Source organism: Larus michahellis, chromosome 5, assembly GCF_964199755.1.
Source record: "Larus michahellis chromosome 5, bLarMic1.1, whole genome shotgun sequence".
Classification (NCBI taxonomy): Eukaryota; Metazoa; Chordata; class Aves; order Charadriiformes; family Laridae; genus Larus; species Larus michahellis.
Window position 1 is genome coordinate 40,064,392 of NC_133900.1, and position 16,496 is coordinate 40,080,887.

General features: G+C 39.8%; 1 protein-coding gene across 1 annotated transcript in view; it reads left to right on the plus strand.

The window, feature by feature from the left end:
* Positions 1-8,061: 8,061 nt before the first annotated feature.
* GUCY1B1 (guanylate cyclase 1 soluble subunit beta 1) overlaps positions 8,062-16,496 on the plus strand; it is a 46,933-nt gene continuing 38,498 nt past the window's right edge. The window contains exons 1-2 of the mRNA XM_074589741.1: positions 8,062-8,168; positions 8,493-8,566. Coding sequence (XP_074445842.1) covers positions 8,166-8,168; positions 8,493-8,566 — 77 coding nt within the window. The 5' untranslated portion in view covers positions 8,062-8,165. The remainder of the gene's footprint in view (positions 8,169-8,492; positions 8,567-16,496) is intronic.

Genomic DNA, 16,496 nt, shown 5'->3' on the forward strand with positions numbered 1-16,496 from the left:
TTAAAAGAAGTGTAATAAAACATGCTTTGGACTGTTTGCTTAGAAAGAAAATTCCAGTCAGACTGTATAAAATGGAACAAAAGCACAGCAGTTTAAAGCTAGGATCCTTATTCAAGGACAGCAATGTGGATATGACATGTTATTGAAATGCTTATTGTATACTCACTTAAAGTTGCCAGGGGAATCTACAGATGAACAGAAATGTTTTAAAACATATGAACACAGATATGGAGTATTAATAATAGTACAGTACAAGCTTTTCTATTGTGGATGGTGGAACATCAGTGGAGAACTCTCAAGGGTCTGACTCTAGAACTGGCAGAATAAGAGTTAGTTACGAGTCCTGAGTTTAGGATTCTGCCTCTCTAACAGACCCATCTGCACTGAAATTTCTCTGTACCGCAGTTTGATCCCAACCTTAGGCTGGAGAACTGCACTGCTTACACACATGCAAATATTTCTAGTATTATCAAATATTAGTCATTATTCTTATCTCTTAAACTCTTGGGGTTTGGCATATCAATCCATAGAAGTCTCTCTTCAAGCTACTTGCCACTGAATCAGATTTTACTCTTTCAATATTTACAGGGAGCAATTACATTAGACTAAGGTGCCATTCTGTTAATTTTCTGAACTTGACTGATTCATTCTGAAGCTCAATATACTGTTTATGCTACTATTTTTCAGTAGAAACTCGTACAGAGCATGTATCATCAGAGCCTTGAGAAAAATCCTTATAAGGGACTACCACTAAGAACATTTTAAAAGCATATTATAATTCAGATTTATTAATTATCTGAATTATCTGAATTTTGTTCAAACTTGAAACATTGAGTCCTGCCATTGCTTCAGGTCTCCTATATCCATGCAAGTATCTAAGCATCCAAGATGCTTAGAAATAATTATGTGACACAAAAATGGAACATGAAAGTCTCTCTTTATATTATATATATACACATCTCTCTTGCATGCGCCATATATATACACACACATGTACAAGCATACATATTTGTAATATTTTTAATAGTAGTGTTTCAAGGAAACAAGAACTATGCAAATCTTGGCAACTGATCTTTGCAATATTATTTTGGTCAGAAAATTTATTCTATTGACATAAATATGCAGAGGCTAGTAGCAGTCCCATGTGGGTGCTTACGGATTTAGAAATGTGGGAGTATTTGACTACTGACTCTTCAGTAGGCTTGTGATATTAAGCCAGTAATGACTGAAGTCAGCAGGAATCTATCCTTCCCTGTCATCTGTTGAATGTTAAAAAACAAATAGGCTTTTAATTAAAAAGGATTTCTTTCTCCATATCTACTGAATGGGAGGGATTAAGGAGTGAATTTCCTTTTGTCCTGGGAAAGAACTATTGCTGGACTAGATGATGGCTATTCTCAAAGCCAGATTTTATATAAATCTGTCATGCAGTAGCATGTTCATCGTGGCAGTTCCTGACACCTTCCTAAATGTATCTCTGTAAAATAAAATGTGCCCTAGGCCAAAGTTCTTATTACAGATAAAATTCATCTTCCAACATTACTTTTTATAACTCCCTTTTTTTTATTACACCCTAGGCTACATTACCAGCTAGGATAGAATTGCTCTAGAATTCTTTTTTATTTCACTAATTTTTTTTTTCTGAAAAGTTCAAAATGTTCCCATGTCTACTTCAGCCTTAGTTCAGAGAATAATCCTAATAAAGCACTTAAGTGTACACATAAAGCAATATGCTTGAATCTCAGTGAAGTAAATAGGATTTAGGCATGTATTTAAGACAATGATTCAAGAAAGTTCTTTAAAATGTACTTGTGTTCAGACCTGTTCTGCAAAAAAACCCACAAGTCTACGTTTAGCTTTAAGCATAACTTAAGAATTTAGGTCTCAGTGGAGCTGTTCCTCTGTTTTAAGTTTTTTGCTGAATGAATATGTATTTAATAAGGGATAATTATTTTTAACTAATCTTTTCACTTCAATTAAAGCCAATAGAAAAAAAGGAATCAGAAAGCCAATAAGCAAATTGTTGAGATAAACAAAAGGAAGGCAATTTAACTGATATAATACTGGGAGATTTTGCAAGGAAATAAAACAGTTTTTAAGCTGATGTGTTGTATACTATTATGTTGTATGATATTGTGAAAATTTTCAGAGACTACACAATGCTATTTATGTAAGTATAAAAATGTCTTAGTATTAAGTCCAGAAACAGTTTTGTTATTATCTGAATTTTTATTTTATTAGTTCATGAAGATTCCATGGGGCTGGTTCCTATTCACATTTACACTATGTGACGGAAGATACATTTTTAACATAACTGCAATTTATTTGCCAAAAAGGTGTAAATGGCCCTTGAAATAAATAAAAAGTGGGTCCTGTGAATCTTAACAGTGACATAGCTAAAGTAAAAGCTATAGCAAAAGAATTTAACTAATTGTATTTCATTCAGGCAAGACCTGATAAGATTTCAGGGAGATGCTGGAAAAAAAAAAACCTCATTGCTGGTGTCAGAGGAAGTGCAATTACTGCAGAGCTGATGTTTTCTTTCTCTCTGAACTACTGTGCAAAAGCAAAGCAAACGAACTCAGAAACTGACAAAACAGTGAAGTACACCTGTAATCGAGCCCCAGGACAGATCTACTTTTTCCTGTGAAATCTTACAAAGGAAGAACAGAATTCCCCCAAACCCAGCTTATTTCTCCCATCATTTTCTTTTGCATTCTCTGCAGAAACAGCTGCAACAGATAGTACAGGAGGCAAAGTCAGTATTTCCAGCTGAAAGCCATCAGAATTGAAGGGATTTTCTCTTGAATCTTGGCAAGGGGACTCTCTTTCAAACCCCACCCATCCTATAACCTAGCAGGCCACTCTAGCTGCTACCATTCTTTATGCCTGCTCATTGTTCTGCAAAAGCAGTGGAAGGGGAGGTTTTGTTTCCTGTAACAGCAATAATTTTTGTGGCTATTTGCCATATAGCATACAAGGGACTGTGCTGCTTTCAAAGCCCTGTTCCAGTTTATCAGAAGTCAGCTTGGTAGGAACCAAATTTAACTTCGAGGCTGTTCTTGTAATGAAATCTAGGACTTTCTTTTCTACTTTTCATTCTGCCATAACAATCTTTAGAGAGCTCTAAAACCATCTCTGATGGTATGACTGCTCACAACTGCATAGGAAGGAAATAATCAGATATAAGCTTTTTTTTTTTTTTTTTATTTCCCAATGCCATTTGCATGAGTTCACTGGCAGTCCTTTTCTGCAGAGCAAAAGGAGAGAGTTAAAGCTCACTGTCTTATGTTACTCAGCATTACTCTTATACTGAAGCACAGATAAAAAAAAGATGGAAGATGGTCAATGGTTCTGGAACCTCTGCTACATCCAAATGCAACAGTTTAAAGATATTCACTCTCCTGAGCACAAACAGTAGGATCTGAATGTTAAATATGCAGTTAGGCTGGGATGTGAAGCTGGACAGCCAGTCAAGGAAATAATAAACTGTGAAAGAATCTAAAACAAAGTAAACAACCTTATAAAGTTGTGTCTCATCTGCTTCGGCAGATTTTTGATGCTGACAGTAATGTCAAGTTGAGCCAGTAGTTTCCTAATATAAATGGAAATGAGCACATTGCTTTGCAGCCCTATTATAAGGCCTCCTTTGAAGATCTGTGCTGAAATTGTTTCTCATTATCTGAGCAGTACAAAGATAAAAATTCTTGCACCGCTACACCAACAAATGCCATGTTTATGAGTATCCTGCACACACAGCAAGTAATGGGAAATAACCTAGAGGAATACATGCAGTAACATCCCAAGGATGTGAAAAGGGGCAGATTACGTCACAGGTACACTTTCCAAACAAAACCTGACACAGAAATATCAAGAACAATAACATTCCCAGGAGCTTTGGACTACAAGCCTCTGAGAATCAACAGGAGTCTTTCCACTGATTGCAGAAGGTGTTAGGGAAGATTTGGACATATGATTAGTTTGCTCTGCATGGCTAAGATTACATTCCTCTTACAGGAGGATGCAACAGAGCCCACAGAGTTTCTCAAATCTACACAAGTTGTTACATTACAAAACAGCATTGACATATCGAGGGCTGTTTCAATCATAGCTTGTCAATACCATTATTGGAAAATTAATGTAAAGTATAGTGAAATAGTGTATAGTGGTATGTTAGAAATAATGAATCTTGCTGACGTGATCTTAAAAAAAAGAGCTTATTTTGCACCTGAGAAGTATTAATATGACAATCCCAAATGTCAAGTCTCAGACCATTATGATTTGAAACAGATAAATAGAAAATACCCATTATTCAGTTTGATGTCAGTAAAGTTACTGCATCTTCGGTAAGTGAAATCTAGGAATACCATATAAGGCAGCATTTTTATTCAGAATTACAGTAACAATATAAACGGTAAGAGCAAAGTCCAAAGTAAAAAATGCAACTTATTAAAATACTTTCTTTTATAGTGCTTGTATATTAACACAAACCATATTGAACTGAATGTAGACGTTCTTGGCCAGCTAGTTGTTTTCCCAAAGTTATTGTCTCAGCAGCTGCCCTTTCATACAGCATAAAAGGGTCATATGCTACTTTTTGCTTTCATGGATCTCAACAAGAATTTCCAGATGAAATTAGCATCTCAAAACAGGAAAAAACACGTATACCGCCACTTAACAAGTACAGCAGTTGTTTTCCCCTGTAATCACTGACTGGCTTTCTGATGGGCAATGCAGGAAATTCCTCCTGCAAATAATGTTCAGGGGGACACAAAGGGGAGAAGCTGCCTTGTGGGATTTCAGTTACAGAAAACACTTTCTAAAAGGCTTTCACACCAGCATTCCATCCCATGCACGTCCTGGTTGTGGCTAGTGACACAGCTACTCTCCCACTCCTGAATACCAACAAGCAGCTGGGCAGCAGGTTATTAGCTGTACCTAGTGCAAGAGGATCCCCAAATGGGAATGCTATTACGTGCTATAGTGAATAAGCTGCAGGCTTCATGGAAGCGCATCAGATACAGTCCGAATAGTTGTGTGATGTGCATAATGCACATGACCTAACAGTCCTGATACTGATAGGGTTGGTTGGGCCTTGAAAAAACAGACCAGTATTAACAGCTTAGTCTGACGTGTACTTTATCTTGTTGACTTACATCCCTTCCTTCATCTGAAACCAAATCTTGCCTAAGACCTACCAGACAGTCTTGATTCAGCAGGCATCTGGAATGCAGGCTGATCCCTCTCAGCAAATCACTTGATTGAATTCTTTGATTCAGCATCTTCCAAACTTCTGAAAGGCAATCCCTGTTATAGAAAACTAAATCAGTCATTGTCTGCTTTAACTCTGCCTGTGCTGTTTTCACTTCACATTTTATAAATCTCACCTCAAACACTAGAACTTCCCACTTGTATTACAATGGCTTAATCACAAGAACAGTGTACAAATGCAACCTACCAAGCCCAAACCAAATCAGAAGAAGAAAGGCAATTTTCCCAATTATCTAAAGCAATTTTGACCTTTGCAGATAACAGCACTTTTGAAAAAATGTCACTCAGGTACACAAAATTGCCAGGATTATCTACTTTCCAAAAACCATGTCCAAAACGAATTTTATATAATCTCTCTAGTAACGTTTATGAGCATGGTGGTTTACTCCATATACAGACTGAGGAAGTGGCTTCCCTTGAAGCTTATGAAGAATGGGGATGTTGTTAACACTGATTTGCAATCCACTCTTGTCATTTCCTGTCCTTGTGCCAGCACACCCTGTGTGGGATGTGCGGTCAGGAGTTCCTTGACGTTTTGTATCCTCAAAACTATTTTATACGTGTGTGAAGAGGAAGACTACACAACATCAGAGGGCAAAACTCACAGGTGTTGTCTTACATCTTCCAGTATCGTAGACTGACTATCCCAGTAGGCCCACAAAGAATACAAAGCTCATGTAGCTACAACATTTGTATTGTAGGATATGTTTTCCCATTTTCCCAAACTTACTTCCTACCAAACAGGAGAAGTTGATGGTCATCTGATATACTCAAATCCTAGTTAATTGGTGACAAGCTGACCCTTCCTCAGCTATAGGGAAACATAGCCTTTTGTCTGGTTACAACAGCATGATTTATTACATCATCTCTGTTGCCAGTTTCCTGGAGATTGAGGAGATTTCTAGAGATTTGCATCTTTTCAGTTTTTGTTTGGTCTTCCACACAGCTATCTTCAACCAGTAGATTAGTTATTTCTTCTAAAAATTTTCTTTCCTTCCTTCAAAATTAGCATATTATTTGTATGGTTTTAACTGTTTATATTGAAACTTTTGTTCTTGGTCATTCTTAAAAAAATCTAGAATTGGTTTTCCCAGTAGATTTGGAATGTGTTAAACTAAGTAGAATTTATTATTATGCCTTTATGACCTAAAAGCAGGGTTTCCCTCTACTGTTTTTGGAATGCCTACTGAGATGAGGTTTGCCAAATTTCTGACGGCTATCCACCTGTAATTTTTCTCCTTACTTATTAGCAATTTTAACAGATCTTAACACAAATTCAAAAGATGAGATTTCAAAAGATTTTAAATGTTCTCATTTGTTAACTCACTTACATGGAAGTTCCAGCACACACACTCCATCTTTGGGGTTTTTTTCCTATTTTTTTTTTCATAAAGTATGTGAACGGTTCAAATTTTAATCTTATTTTGCTCTATCTTACTAAGGTCTGAACTTGCAATTTTACCTACATCTAGAATCCATCTGGATTGATTAGCATCTATGGCTTTACTAACTTAATGTAGCAAGGTCTATGCCCAAGAGCTACTACAGTAGTGGTTCATCAAGTATTTGTCCTATAATGCTCCTCGGGATCCTCCTCTCATTATCCCTTGAATGTATTTTGATTCTTCTTAAGCAAGCAAAAAAATTCAATAGTCTCCTTTGGATTTTTATCTCATATGCTGAGGCCAGGTCTTTCTTTAGATGGTACACAGGGCTTTAAACTAAATGGGTTTTCCAAGTGCTGCACTATTATTTTTTTCCCATATATATGATAACATATGATGACAGCATGTTATTTCTGAACTGTCCTTGGCACGTTGTCAGCAATCCTCTGCTCAAAAACTCCTGTTGTAAGGCTCACACCTTATGTGGAGAACCCTCTGAGGATCCATATGCAGCAGGTTGTTGATACACTGCAGTGTTTATCCACATTAGCTACTGACAAGGGCTCAACAAAAAAAAAAAATCACTGAAAACACTTATTATTATGCTTTTAACTTCACTAGCCTTTGAAAAATTAATGCACAGAAACGGAAATGTCTGTGATCATTTTGTCCCTCAGATTCTTCACTTTTTAGGGGGCATTTATCTTCCTAAAAGCTAAGCGGGTGCATTTGGGATATGAAACAACTGAGGATGCGTTTCTGTTCCTGCGAAGGCAACCACTGCACAGAGCACTGACACCAGGACGTACACATACCCTACCTGCCCTACACTTACCTACCTAACCACCGGGAACCTGCCAGGCATATGGATTAATCTTCTGACGCTGTGTCAGGTGACTCCCAACAAACCCAGATGGAGAAAAGGATTTGGAAAACCCTTTTTGATGCATAGGGAAGAACCGTAAGACAGAGGTTCCAAGGGTTCCCCGCTGAGGCCAGCCTCGGGGAAGATAACCCGGAGAGAGATGCGTGCATTGCCTAGGGCTGTCCCCCCTTCCTTCTCCCACACGCACCGGCCCGGGGCGCCGACCGCTGTCGCCTCAGCACCTGAGGAGGAGCAGGGCGAGCCGCAGACCTGGCAGTGGGCACAGCGAACCCACCTAGCTGCCAGGGCACGGGCCCGGCCCGCCGCCCTCCACGTTCCGCCGGGCGAAGGCAGCGGCTCCCCGTCCCCTTCCACCGACGGCGATGGGCCGCGGCTCCGGCGCCCGCCGCCCCGCGCCCAGCCCCCGCGCGCCGCCGCATCCCCTCAGCCGCCCGCAGTCCCGCCCCCGCCTCTGATTGGAGAAGAGCACGGCGGCCGCGCCCGCCATTGGATGCTAGAGCAGCAGCCGCGCTCGCCATTGGCTGTCGGCAGTTGCCACTCGGGGCGGCGGCGGCCGGGGGAGGCGGTGAGGCGATCGGGACCGATCTTCGCGGCGGCAGCGGCGGCGGGGTGGCGGCGGCACCATGGTGAGCTCCCCCGGGCCACCTTCCCTGCCTGAGACACCGGGGTTGGCGGAGGACGCCTGGCTTGGTGTGGTGTGGTCCGGGCCCGTGGTGGGAGGGAAGAGGCTGAATCCTCTTGGGAGGAGGGAACCGTGAGGGGAGCTGGACCCCAGCCCTTTGTTTTGGGGGAGATTATGGGGGGAGATGGGGGGAATGTTTCGGAGAGGTCACATCCCGACGGAGTGACTGTCATCGGGGTGGGAGGGGTGGGATGCTGCGGGGCGGTGGAAGGGGCTCCCCCCCCCCGCCCGCTGCCTGACGGCGCCGCCGCCTCGCCCTGCCCCGCAGTACGGCTTCGTCAATCACGCCCTGGAGCTGCTCGTCATCCGCAACTACGGCCCCGCCGTCTGGGAGGACATCAAGTAAGTGTGTGCGTGCGTGTGTGTGTGTCACCCCACGCGTGTGTGTGTGTGTGTGTGTGTGTGTGTGTGTGTGTGTGTGTGTGTCACCCCACGCGTGTGCGTGTCCCTCCGCCACGCCGCGGGGGCGGGCTGGGCCGGGGCGGAGCGGGCAGGGCGGCCGCGGTCCCGCTTGCCGCCCCGCCGGGCTCTCCGGTACCGGCAGGTCTGTGTGAGCGCCCGCTGTCCGGCAGCGGCCCCCGGGAGGTGGCCCTCAGGCCCGTTGACAAGATCAGCGCGGTTCTTGCTACCTTTCTTCCCGCTCGGGGCCTGTCTTAACGCCGCAAAGACCGTCCTTGTTCCATCTTTACTGGTCTCCAGGGGCCGCGGCGGCGATGGCATTAGTCCCTGCCTTTGCTTCGATTATACAAAGTATATGGCAGAAGTGATGTGCAGGGAAAACGTCCCAGAAACCACAGGAGTCCTTCCTTGAGTCAGACCACCACATGAACCACGCAACAGCATCATCCCTTTGCGTTCCCGAAGGAACTGAAATACAGGTTTTAGCTAGTAAACTCTATCTGAAACTAGTGTGAGATGATTGAAATTTAAATAAGTCACTGCTATAAAGAAATACGTATAAGAATGTGCATATAAGAATGTATGTGTAGGAATGCTTTTTGGCTTTCTTCTCTTGAATCTGATTTCTTATGTCCAACACTTCCTTGTCTGGCAGTATAGCATTTTTCCAAGGAGATGACTGTCTTCATTTTAAACTTGTGATGAATTGTGGGATTGAAAAAAAAAGTTTGAAATGGGTAGTGCAAACAAAATTCTATTTACCATAAATATGGTAATGTTGATACTTGGGTAAAACTACAAGAAATATTTTTAAAAAGATTTAAATGTTTACGGAGTTGTAAACTTGCTTTGTAAGTCTTCAGGTAACTATGTAGTTAGAAGAAAGGGTTTAATATGATCTCTTGATAGCATGTGTTTTAAGGGAGAAATAGATTTTCCAACTTGGAGAAAGTGGCCTTCTTTCAACTGGACACCTTCATCTATACTCCTGTCTCCCGTTTATTTTGGGCCAATTTTGATATGTCAATGTAGCTGTCTTGCCATTGTCCTAATACAATTTTTGGAGTTAAAGGAGTGCTCTTGACTGTGAGATTTTTGTGACTGTGACACTTTTTTTCATTAATCCATTCATTAAGAATGTGGTAATCTTACACAGTACCATGAAATCAGAGAAAATAGAAATGTTGGTTAGAAGGGACCTCTGGACATCATCTAGTCCAGTCTCTGTTCCAGACAGGACTGTTACCAGCACTAAATCAGGGCTCAGGTATGACTTTTGTCTTGCTGAGTCTTTAAAATCATCAAAGATGGAGAGTCCACAGTTCTGGTTCCAGTGATGCCTGACAGTTAGTCTATAAATTACTTTCTGCAAATGCAGTTCTCTGGATTGCATAGATGAGTCTTCAGTGAATGCCACCCAGTTTTGTGCTGTAAGTTAAATGAGCTATGTAAGTTTATTTTTCTTACATACCTCATCTAAACACACTGATCTCTTTTGAATTCATATGTTTTGCTACTGGTTTTATATGACACATGCAAGATAAGAGACTTCACTAAAAATAGTGATACACACATCATTTTCCATTAAAATGAGAATAAAATATGTATAAAATCTAATAAAGAATGTTCACTGTCTCCTAGCATGCCATCCCTTACAAAGATGTCTTTAAATATTATGGTCCACTTTTGTCCAGAATTTGTCTTTAAGATTAATCCATCTGAGAAGATACAAAGTTTCATCTTCTAGTACAAGATCATGCTGCAGACTGTCAGAACCCAGCCATAGTTCCTGATGCATCCTTTCTCTAACGTTTTACACACACCTAATAGAATACTGAAGGTAACTGGAGCCTATAAGGAGTATTACTCATTTAATGTTTTTGGAGAAATTTAATAGAAAGTTATGAAATATTTTGCTAAGGTCAGCTATGAAAGTTCAGGAAGCTGGTGCATCCTGTTTCTGTTTCTCGGCTGAGAAACATTCCTGTCTTGCAGCAGCCCGACAGCTAGGCTCTGCTATTAACTCACAGAAAAGATGGTTTTCTGTAAACTGTACCACACCACCACCCCAACCGAAGACTGGAACATGGTCTACAAGAAGGAGCCAATGTATATGCTCCTTATATAACAGCTGCCATAGATGATACTTATGTAAAAGGTGTTCACAACAGGCTGTTTATTCAGCAGGATTATTTTAAAAAGCAGTGTATCCTAGAGTTTAGAAACCAGCAAGCAAAGACTTATATATCTCACTGGAACAGATTATAGCAGTGCTGGTTTAGGGTGTGGTACACAGTCAACTGATAGCCACTAAATGCTTGTTATTTTAGGTACTTTAAGTTCCTGTGGTGCACTTACAGAGATTTGTGGAAGAGGTTAGATGTTTTACCTTATGTAAGCAAATACAGACTTCTTGGAAAGGCTTTGTTAGAACTGTTAATCATTTAGGAAACAATGGGAAGATATAGACCAGTGTTTTGGCATTCTGGGTTGAACCAGTTGAATCACTGATGATTGAATTGGAGGTGTAATTGTTGAAATCAACAGTCTTTGGCTGTTTAAAAAAATGAGAGGAACTTTGCACTGTTGGTGTGGTTGAATTTGCAACAACTTAAGCATTTCTGTGAAGCAGAAAGACCTCTGGGTAGTTCAGTACAAAATTTGGCATCTAAGCTTTTTTTTTTTTAATGTTGAGTTGATCACATATTGCTGTTTTGTTATCCCTGAAGTCACTGCAGAAGCTGTGAATCAGCATTGCAGAGTGGTGGGTTGGGATTGCTGAGTGATTCTCAATGCCAGTGGGTGAATTTGTACTTAATATTGATGGAAGTGAAAAGAACACATAGAACTAAATAAACTGAAGTAATGAAAACAGGTCATTCTTCAAAAAAGTACATTCAGAAAAGTTAAATACTGAATTGAAAGGGTATACTCCATCTGAAGCATGAAAACTCTTCTGTAGCTTCTTCAGTCAAAAGTGACATTGAAGGAAGTTCTTAAATACAGAATTTGGGAGACCAAATAGTCAAATTTGATGCTCTTCTGAGAGTGGTGTTTTCTTTGCTGTAATTTACTGTTAATTGAGTCAGAATGATGATTTCAAGATTTTGTTTCTGCTATTTCATTGATTTTTCAACATTCTGATGAAACCATGATCTATCTGAAAAAGATACATACTGATTTTGATTTTAAATGTCCCAGAGTGAAATTCTTGGTAAAGTTAGACTCCATGTTTTTTTCCTCCACTTTTAAAACTGAGCATAACTAAACAATAGACTTCTTTTTTTTGCATGGCAGGCAACCTTTACAATGAGGCACTAAGCTCATGGAAAAATATCAGTATATACTCTGAAATTTTACTGAATATCAGTTTTGTTGCCTCAATGGTTTTGCTAAAGAACTAAAATTAAAATGCTTAAAACCCAAAACAATTCAAAGCCATCTATTTCTGAATCAACATGGTTTAATTGAAAATAAGATATGGCATATGAACGATGAAAGGTGATCTTGATTTATGGAGCCTTTATTCATTTTCTCAACTGCAAAGTCTCAAAAATTTCTGTCTCCTTAGTCTTTCTCTGGCTACCACTCACAGAATTGAGAATTTGGGCTTGTGGACAGTTTTGTCATGATGAAACCCTAGAAGCAGAAGAGAAGCTGGATGAGAGAGGGGGAGTGAGAGCCAACCAGGAGAGTCCTTCTGCAGTTGCTGAATTCTGCAGTTGCTGAATTTTCTTAGTGGAAAGTGAAGATCATTCGGCATAATAATTTATTTTGCTTCCTGGCAGTTGTAAGCTGCGTATACACTTCTCATTGTAGTTCACTCCTTCAGTCCTTGAAAGGGGAGACTTAGTACATGGAGACATGCTTCTTTGATCAGCACTCCACTAGCTCTGCAAAGAGTTATTAGTAAATAAACTGTTACTTAGAGCTGGTAACCACATTTTTACTGAGAAGACACTTTTGATTTGTCCTTTCCCTGCTTAAGAGAAAACCTCTCAAACCCTCATTTTGTTATTGCTACATCCAGAGGGGTATTTCAGATGTGTGGCCATAATTGCAGTGGCTTGAAAAGATGGTTCTCAAGATTCCTTTGGCATTAGATATCTTCAGTTCCTCTGCAGCCAACATAAACGCTAGCTAACATAAACTAAAAATTGTCAGGCCTGACCATTCTCACAAACACACAGTTGTACGTCTGATCAACGCGAAATTTGTGCTGCTGGGCGATATGGTAGTGTGTGAATGTTATGGTAAGTAGTGTTTGTGAATTTACTGTTTATGTACCTGTCCAAAACAAAACAGAGAGATTACCCACATTAAAAATAAATAAATAATAAAATCCAAGGTTTATGAAGTTCTGTCTTCTCTGGTATGTTTTTGTGGTGGACATATTTAAACAGGTCTGTGGTTACATAGTTCTAAAAGTGGCTTTTATCATGAAAAATCTGATCTCTTCTGCAACAGGTGTTATATCTGGCTGAGCTGAAGAGGCAATATATGTGAAATTCTGAGCACTCCATTTAGCAGCTCTAAAGGTTTAATTGTGTAACAAGCATTAACAGGGATGTCTTCTTGAAACAGCTCCAGGACAATATGTGGGAGCTAGCGCAATGTTGTCAGCAGGGAATATGTACATAGTCATTTATCTTGTGTTTCCTAACAGTATCCCTCTGTGTTTGATTAAGTGAATACAGGGTTTTCCCACGGGCTCCTAAATCTGAATTTAGGCCAGGTTAGATGCTCAAAATGTGATACTTTCAAATATATTGCCAAGAAAAGGAATAAGAACTCAAATATCTTGTTAAGAAATGCATTAAAATGCTTCATCACAAGACCATAGAATAAATTAGTATTTTTCCCACAGAGGTACATGAAAGATCTGGTTTTGGGAAATGAAATGGCACGACCGGTTAACTGCAGCCTTTGTCTTCCTTCTGTTTCTACGGTAGGAGTCCCCACAAAACCATGTGTAGCCTGATGAGCATGGAAAAACAGAACAAAAGATGAAAACTCTAAACCTAAACATCAAAACTACTTTTAAATTGATTCTAGAAAATAATGTCTGTGTTGAAACTTGCATGGTAGCAAAATAGGAATTTGGTGCACCAAGAGCCATGTATCCTTTGCTGGCTGTACCTTAGTGTGGGGTGCAGAAAGCAATAGTCTTATTTTGGTGGTGCTCAATGCTTCATCCTTAATTCTACAAAAGGCAGCTGCCTTTCGTCCTCCTTTTGTGGGTTAGGCTGGCATGTGCTGGCCACGCTTGCGCTTAAATGCCAAGACTCCAGGTCCAGGGAGTCTGCTGGGTAGCACAAACATTACAATGGTCTGGAGGTACACACAAAGGAAGAGCAAAAGTCAATTGCCTGTCCTGTGAGGAAGCAACTTTTTGTTGTTGTCCCCCAGACTTCACACATGATCACTTACCAAGGCTGCAGGCTAGTTGACTCTATAGAATTTGGTTTTTGTAACTGTCCTGTTATAGTTAAAATGGTGAAACACTGAGGGTTGAAAAATTATCCTGGTGCAATGTAAGTGTAAAGCTTCTCTCCTCAGTTTCAAATTGGGTTCAGCTGAAGTGGTAGAAAACCCTGTACAGTTTGGGGGAGTGAAATAAACTGTAGGGCTATCACTTGCCTTTTGAAAACTAAACAGACACAGAAAATTCTGCATCTGATTGGTAAAGGTTAACATAGGTCAGACTTTAATTACTCAGTGTGGCTTTTGCAGTAAAATGTAGGTGATTTAAGAATACATATTTATTTGGTAAATTTTCAGAAGCATTCCTGGCAGTTAGGTACATTAGTGTTGTTGCAGGTTGGCTAGTTAAGTCAGGAGAGGTAGATGCTTTTATTCATTTATGCATTTAAAAAAGTCCTCCACTGACTTTCACTAGAATTTAGGTACATAGGAACTCATTGACAGGATGTGATATCCTGATTAATTATATTTGCAATTATATTCCAAAATAGTAGGTAGTACAAAATCAAATAATATAATGAAAATCTACTCAACTCTGCCTTTAAGAATATGTATTACAATATTTTTTCAGGGAACAGACTTGCATATTTTTTTAAACTTGCATTGTTTCCTGTGAATTTCTCACATAGCAAAACCTGTCCATTTTTATGCTTCTTAAACAAAGCAAATAATAAAACCTTTTGTAGCTGCAGAATAAAGGCAGTAGGTTGACTTACTGTGTCCCTATACTGAGTTCAGAATGTCACGTTGTCAAAGATGTTTTTTTCTGCTTACTAATATGGCAAAACACAATTTACATTTGTTGACAAATCCTGTAAAAATCAAAGTTTTGGCCTATTACTGTTGCTTAGCACAATGTTTAGGTGTAATAGTAATTCATACTACAGTATAGTTTGCCTTTTCAGAAACCTAGAAAAATACGCACAAAAGCTGTAATGAAAGACTGTTGTTAAAAGTTGCAACAATAAGCTCTTAAGTGGTGTTGGAATTCAGATAAGTTGTAGGTCTGATGCTGGTGGCGTGTAAAGTCCATGAAAGCTGTGTTTTGAGCATAAAAAGTGCCAAGTACCTTGAAGAAACTTACCTGTCTCAAACTGGGCACCCAAAATTAATGAAACTTTTTTGATCTGTGGTAGTCTTGTCCATTTAAAATGGAAATGGTATAATTGGCTTCAAGAGCTTGTTGTAGAGTTAATTAATGCTTGTGCCTGCAAATAGTATAGGGATCAGTTCCACAGGAAGGCTTGTTAGAAAGGAATAATTTTGTCTTCAGAGCTGGATTTGAAAACTATGGTGTAAATCAAACCTGAGGTTATATATCGATGAATGGGATACAATAAAATATGGAATAGTTGTGCATTAACTGGCTAGGATCTGGCCTCAGTACTGAAAGAACCAGTAACGGGGAGGAAAAGGAACAGGTCCTGTGCGCTCATAGGTGTGACTGGTAGGTTGTGTCCTGCAGGCCCAGGGACAGGCAGGGAAATGTGGCTTGGAGCATGCTTCTCTAATCTTGCTACAAGAGGTATCAGAGTCCATCTTTCCTGCTTTCGGAAAATAACAAAAAAACCCTCATCAAATGCTTACGCCTCTTTATGAGACAGTAGTTTTATTTCTTCATAATCATGCTGGAAAATGTCTTGTTTTCTAAGTTTTCATTTCTGTATATAGGGCAATCCTATAAAATGTAAAACAGTACCATAGTCTATACCAATCTACAGTGTTAACAGTGTCAACAGTGTCACTTCTGTGACACTTCTTCTGAGAGAAGATGGATAATCATCAGTTTAGAATGTAAAATTTTTGGAGAAACTATATTTGTATGCGTAGCTACATATGCATGTAAATATTTCTGTATATGTGTGTGTACATATTATGTCTACTTAACTGCAGTGTGGCCTGGGCAATAAAAATGCATACTAAACAGAAGATAAGAATTAAAGATCTGTACAAAATGTGAGGTGTGGCATTTCAATTAGGTATCGTGTATAGTTGAAGCAAGCGAAAGGCCTCCCAGTTATTTGTGGTATGTCTCAACAAGGACTGATTTGCAAGAGAACCTTGGTGATAAACTCCTTTTAAACATCTAAGTGTAGGTTTGGATATGCCTAGGACTTAATTTCTTTTTGATCCTATTAATGCCTTTGGAGTTTCTCCCATCAAATTGCTGCCTTTCCTGATCCTTTCTTATGTACTTCTCTTCCCAGGATCTGTAGAAAAAGTCCAGGTAGCTAACAAGTGGGTTATGGATTTTACCACATAGGCACGTATAGCTGTATATTGCAGTGGTGGCAATCAGTCCTATGTGAATCATCCCTCCTGCTTTGTTGAACTGCTGTGATCTTGCTTCATATTTCCCTTTCCTAGCCCACAACTAATTTATTATAAA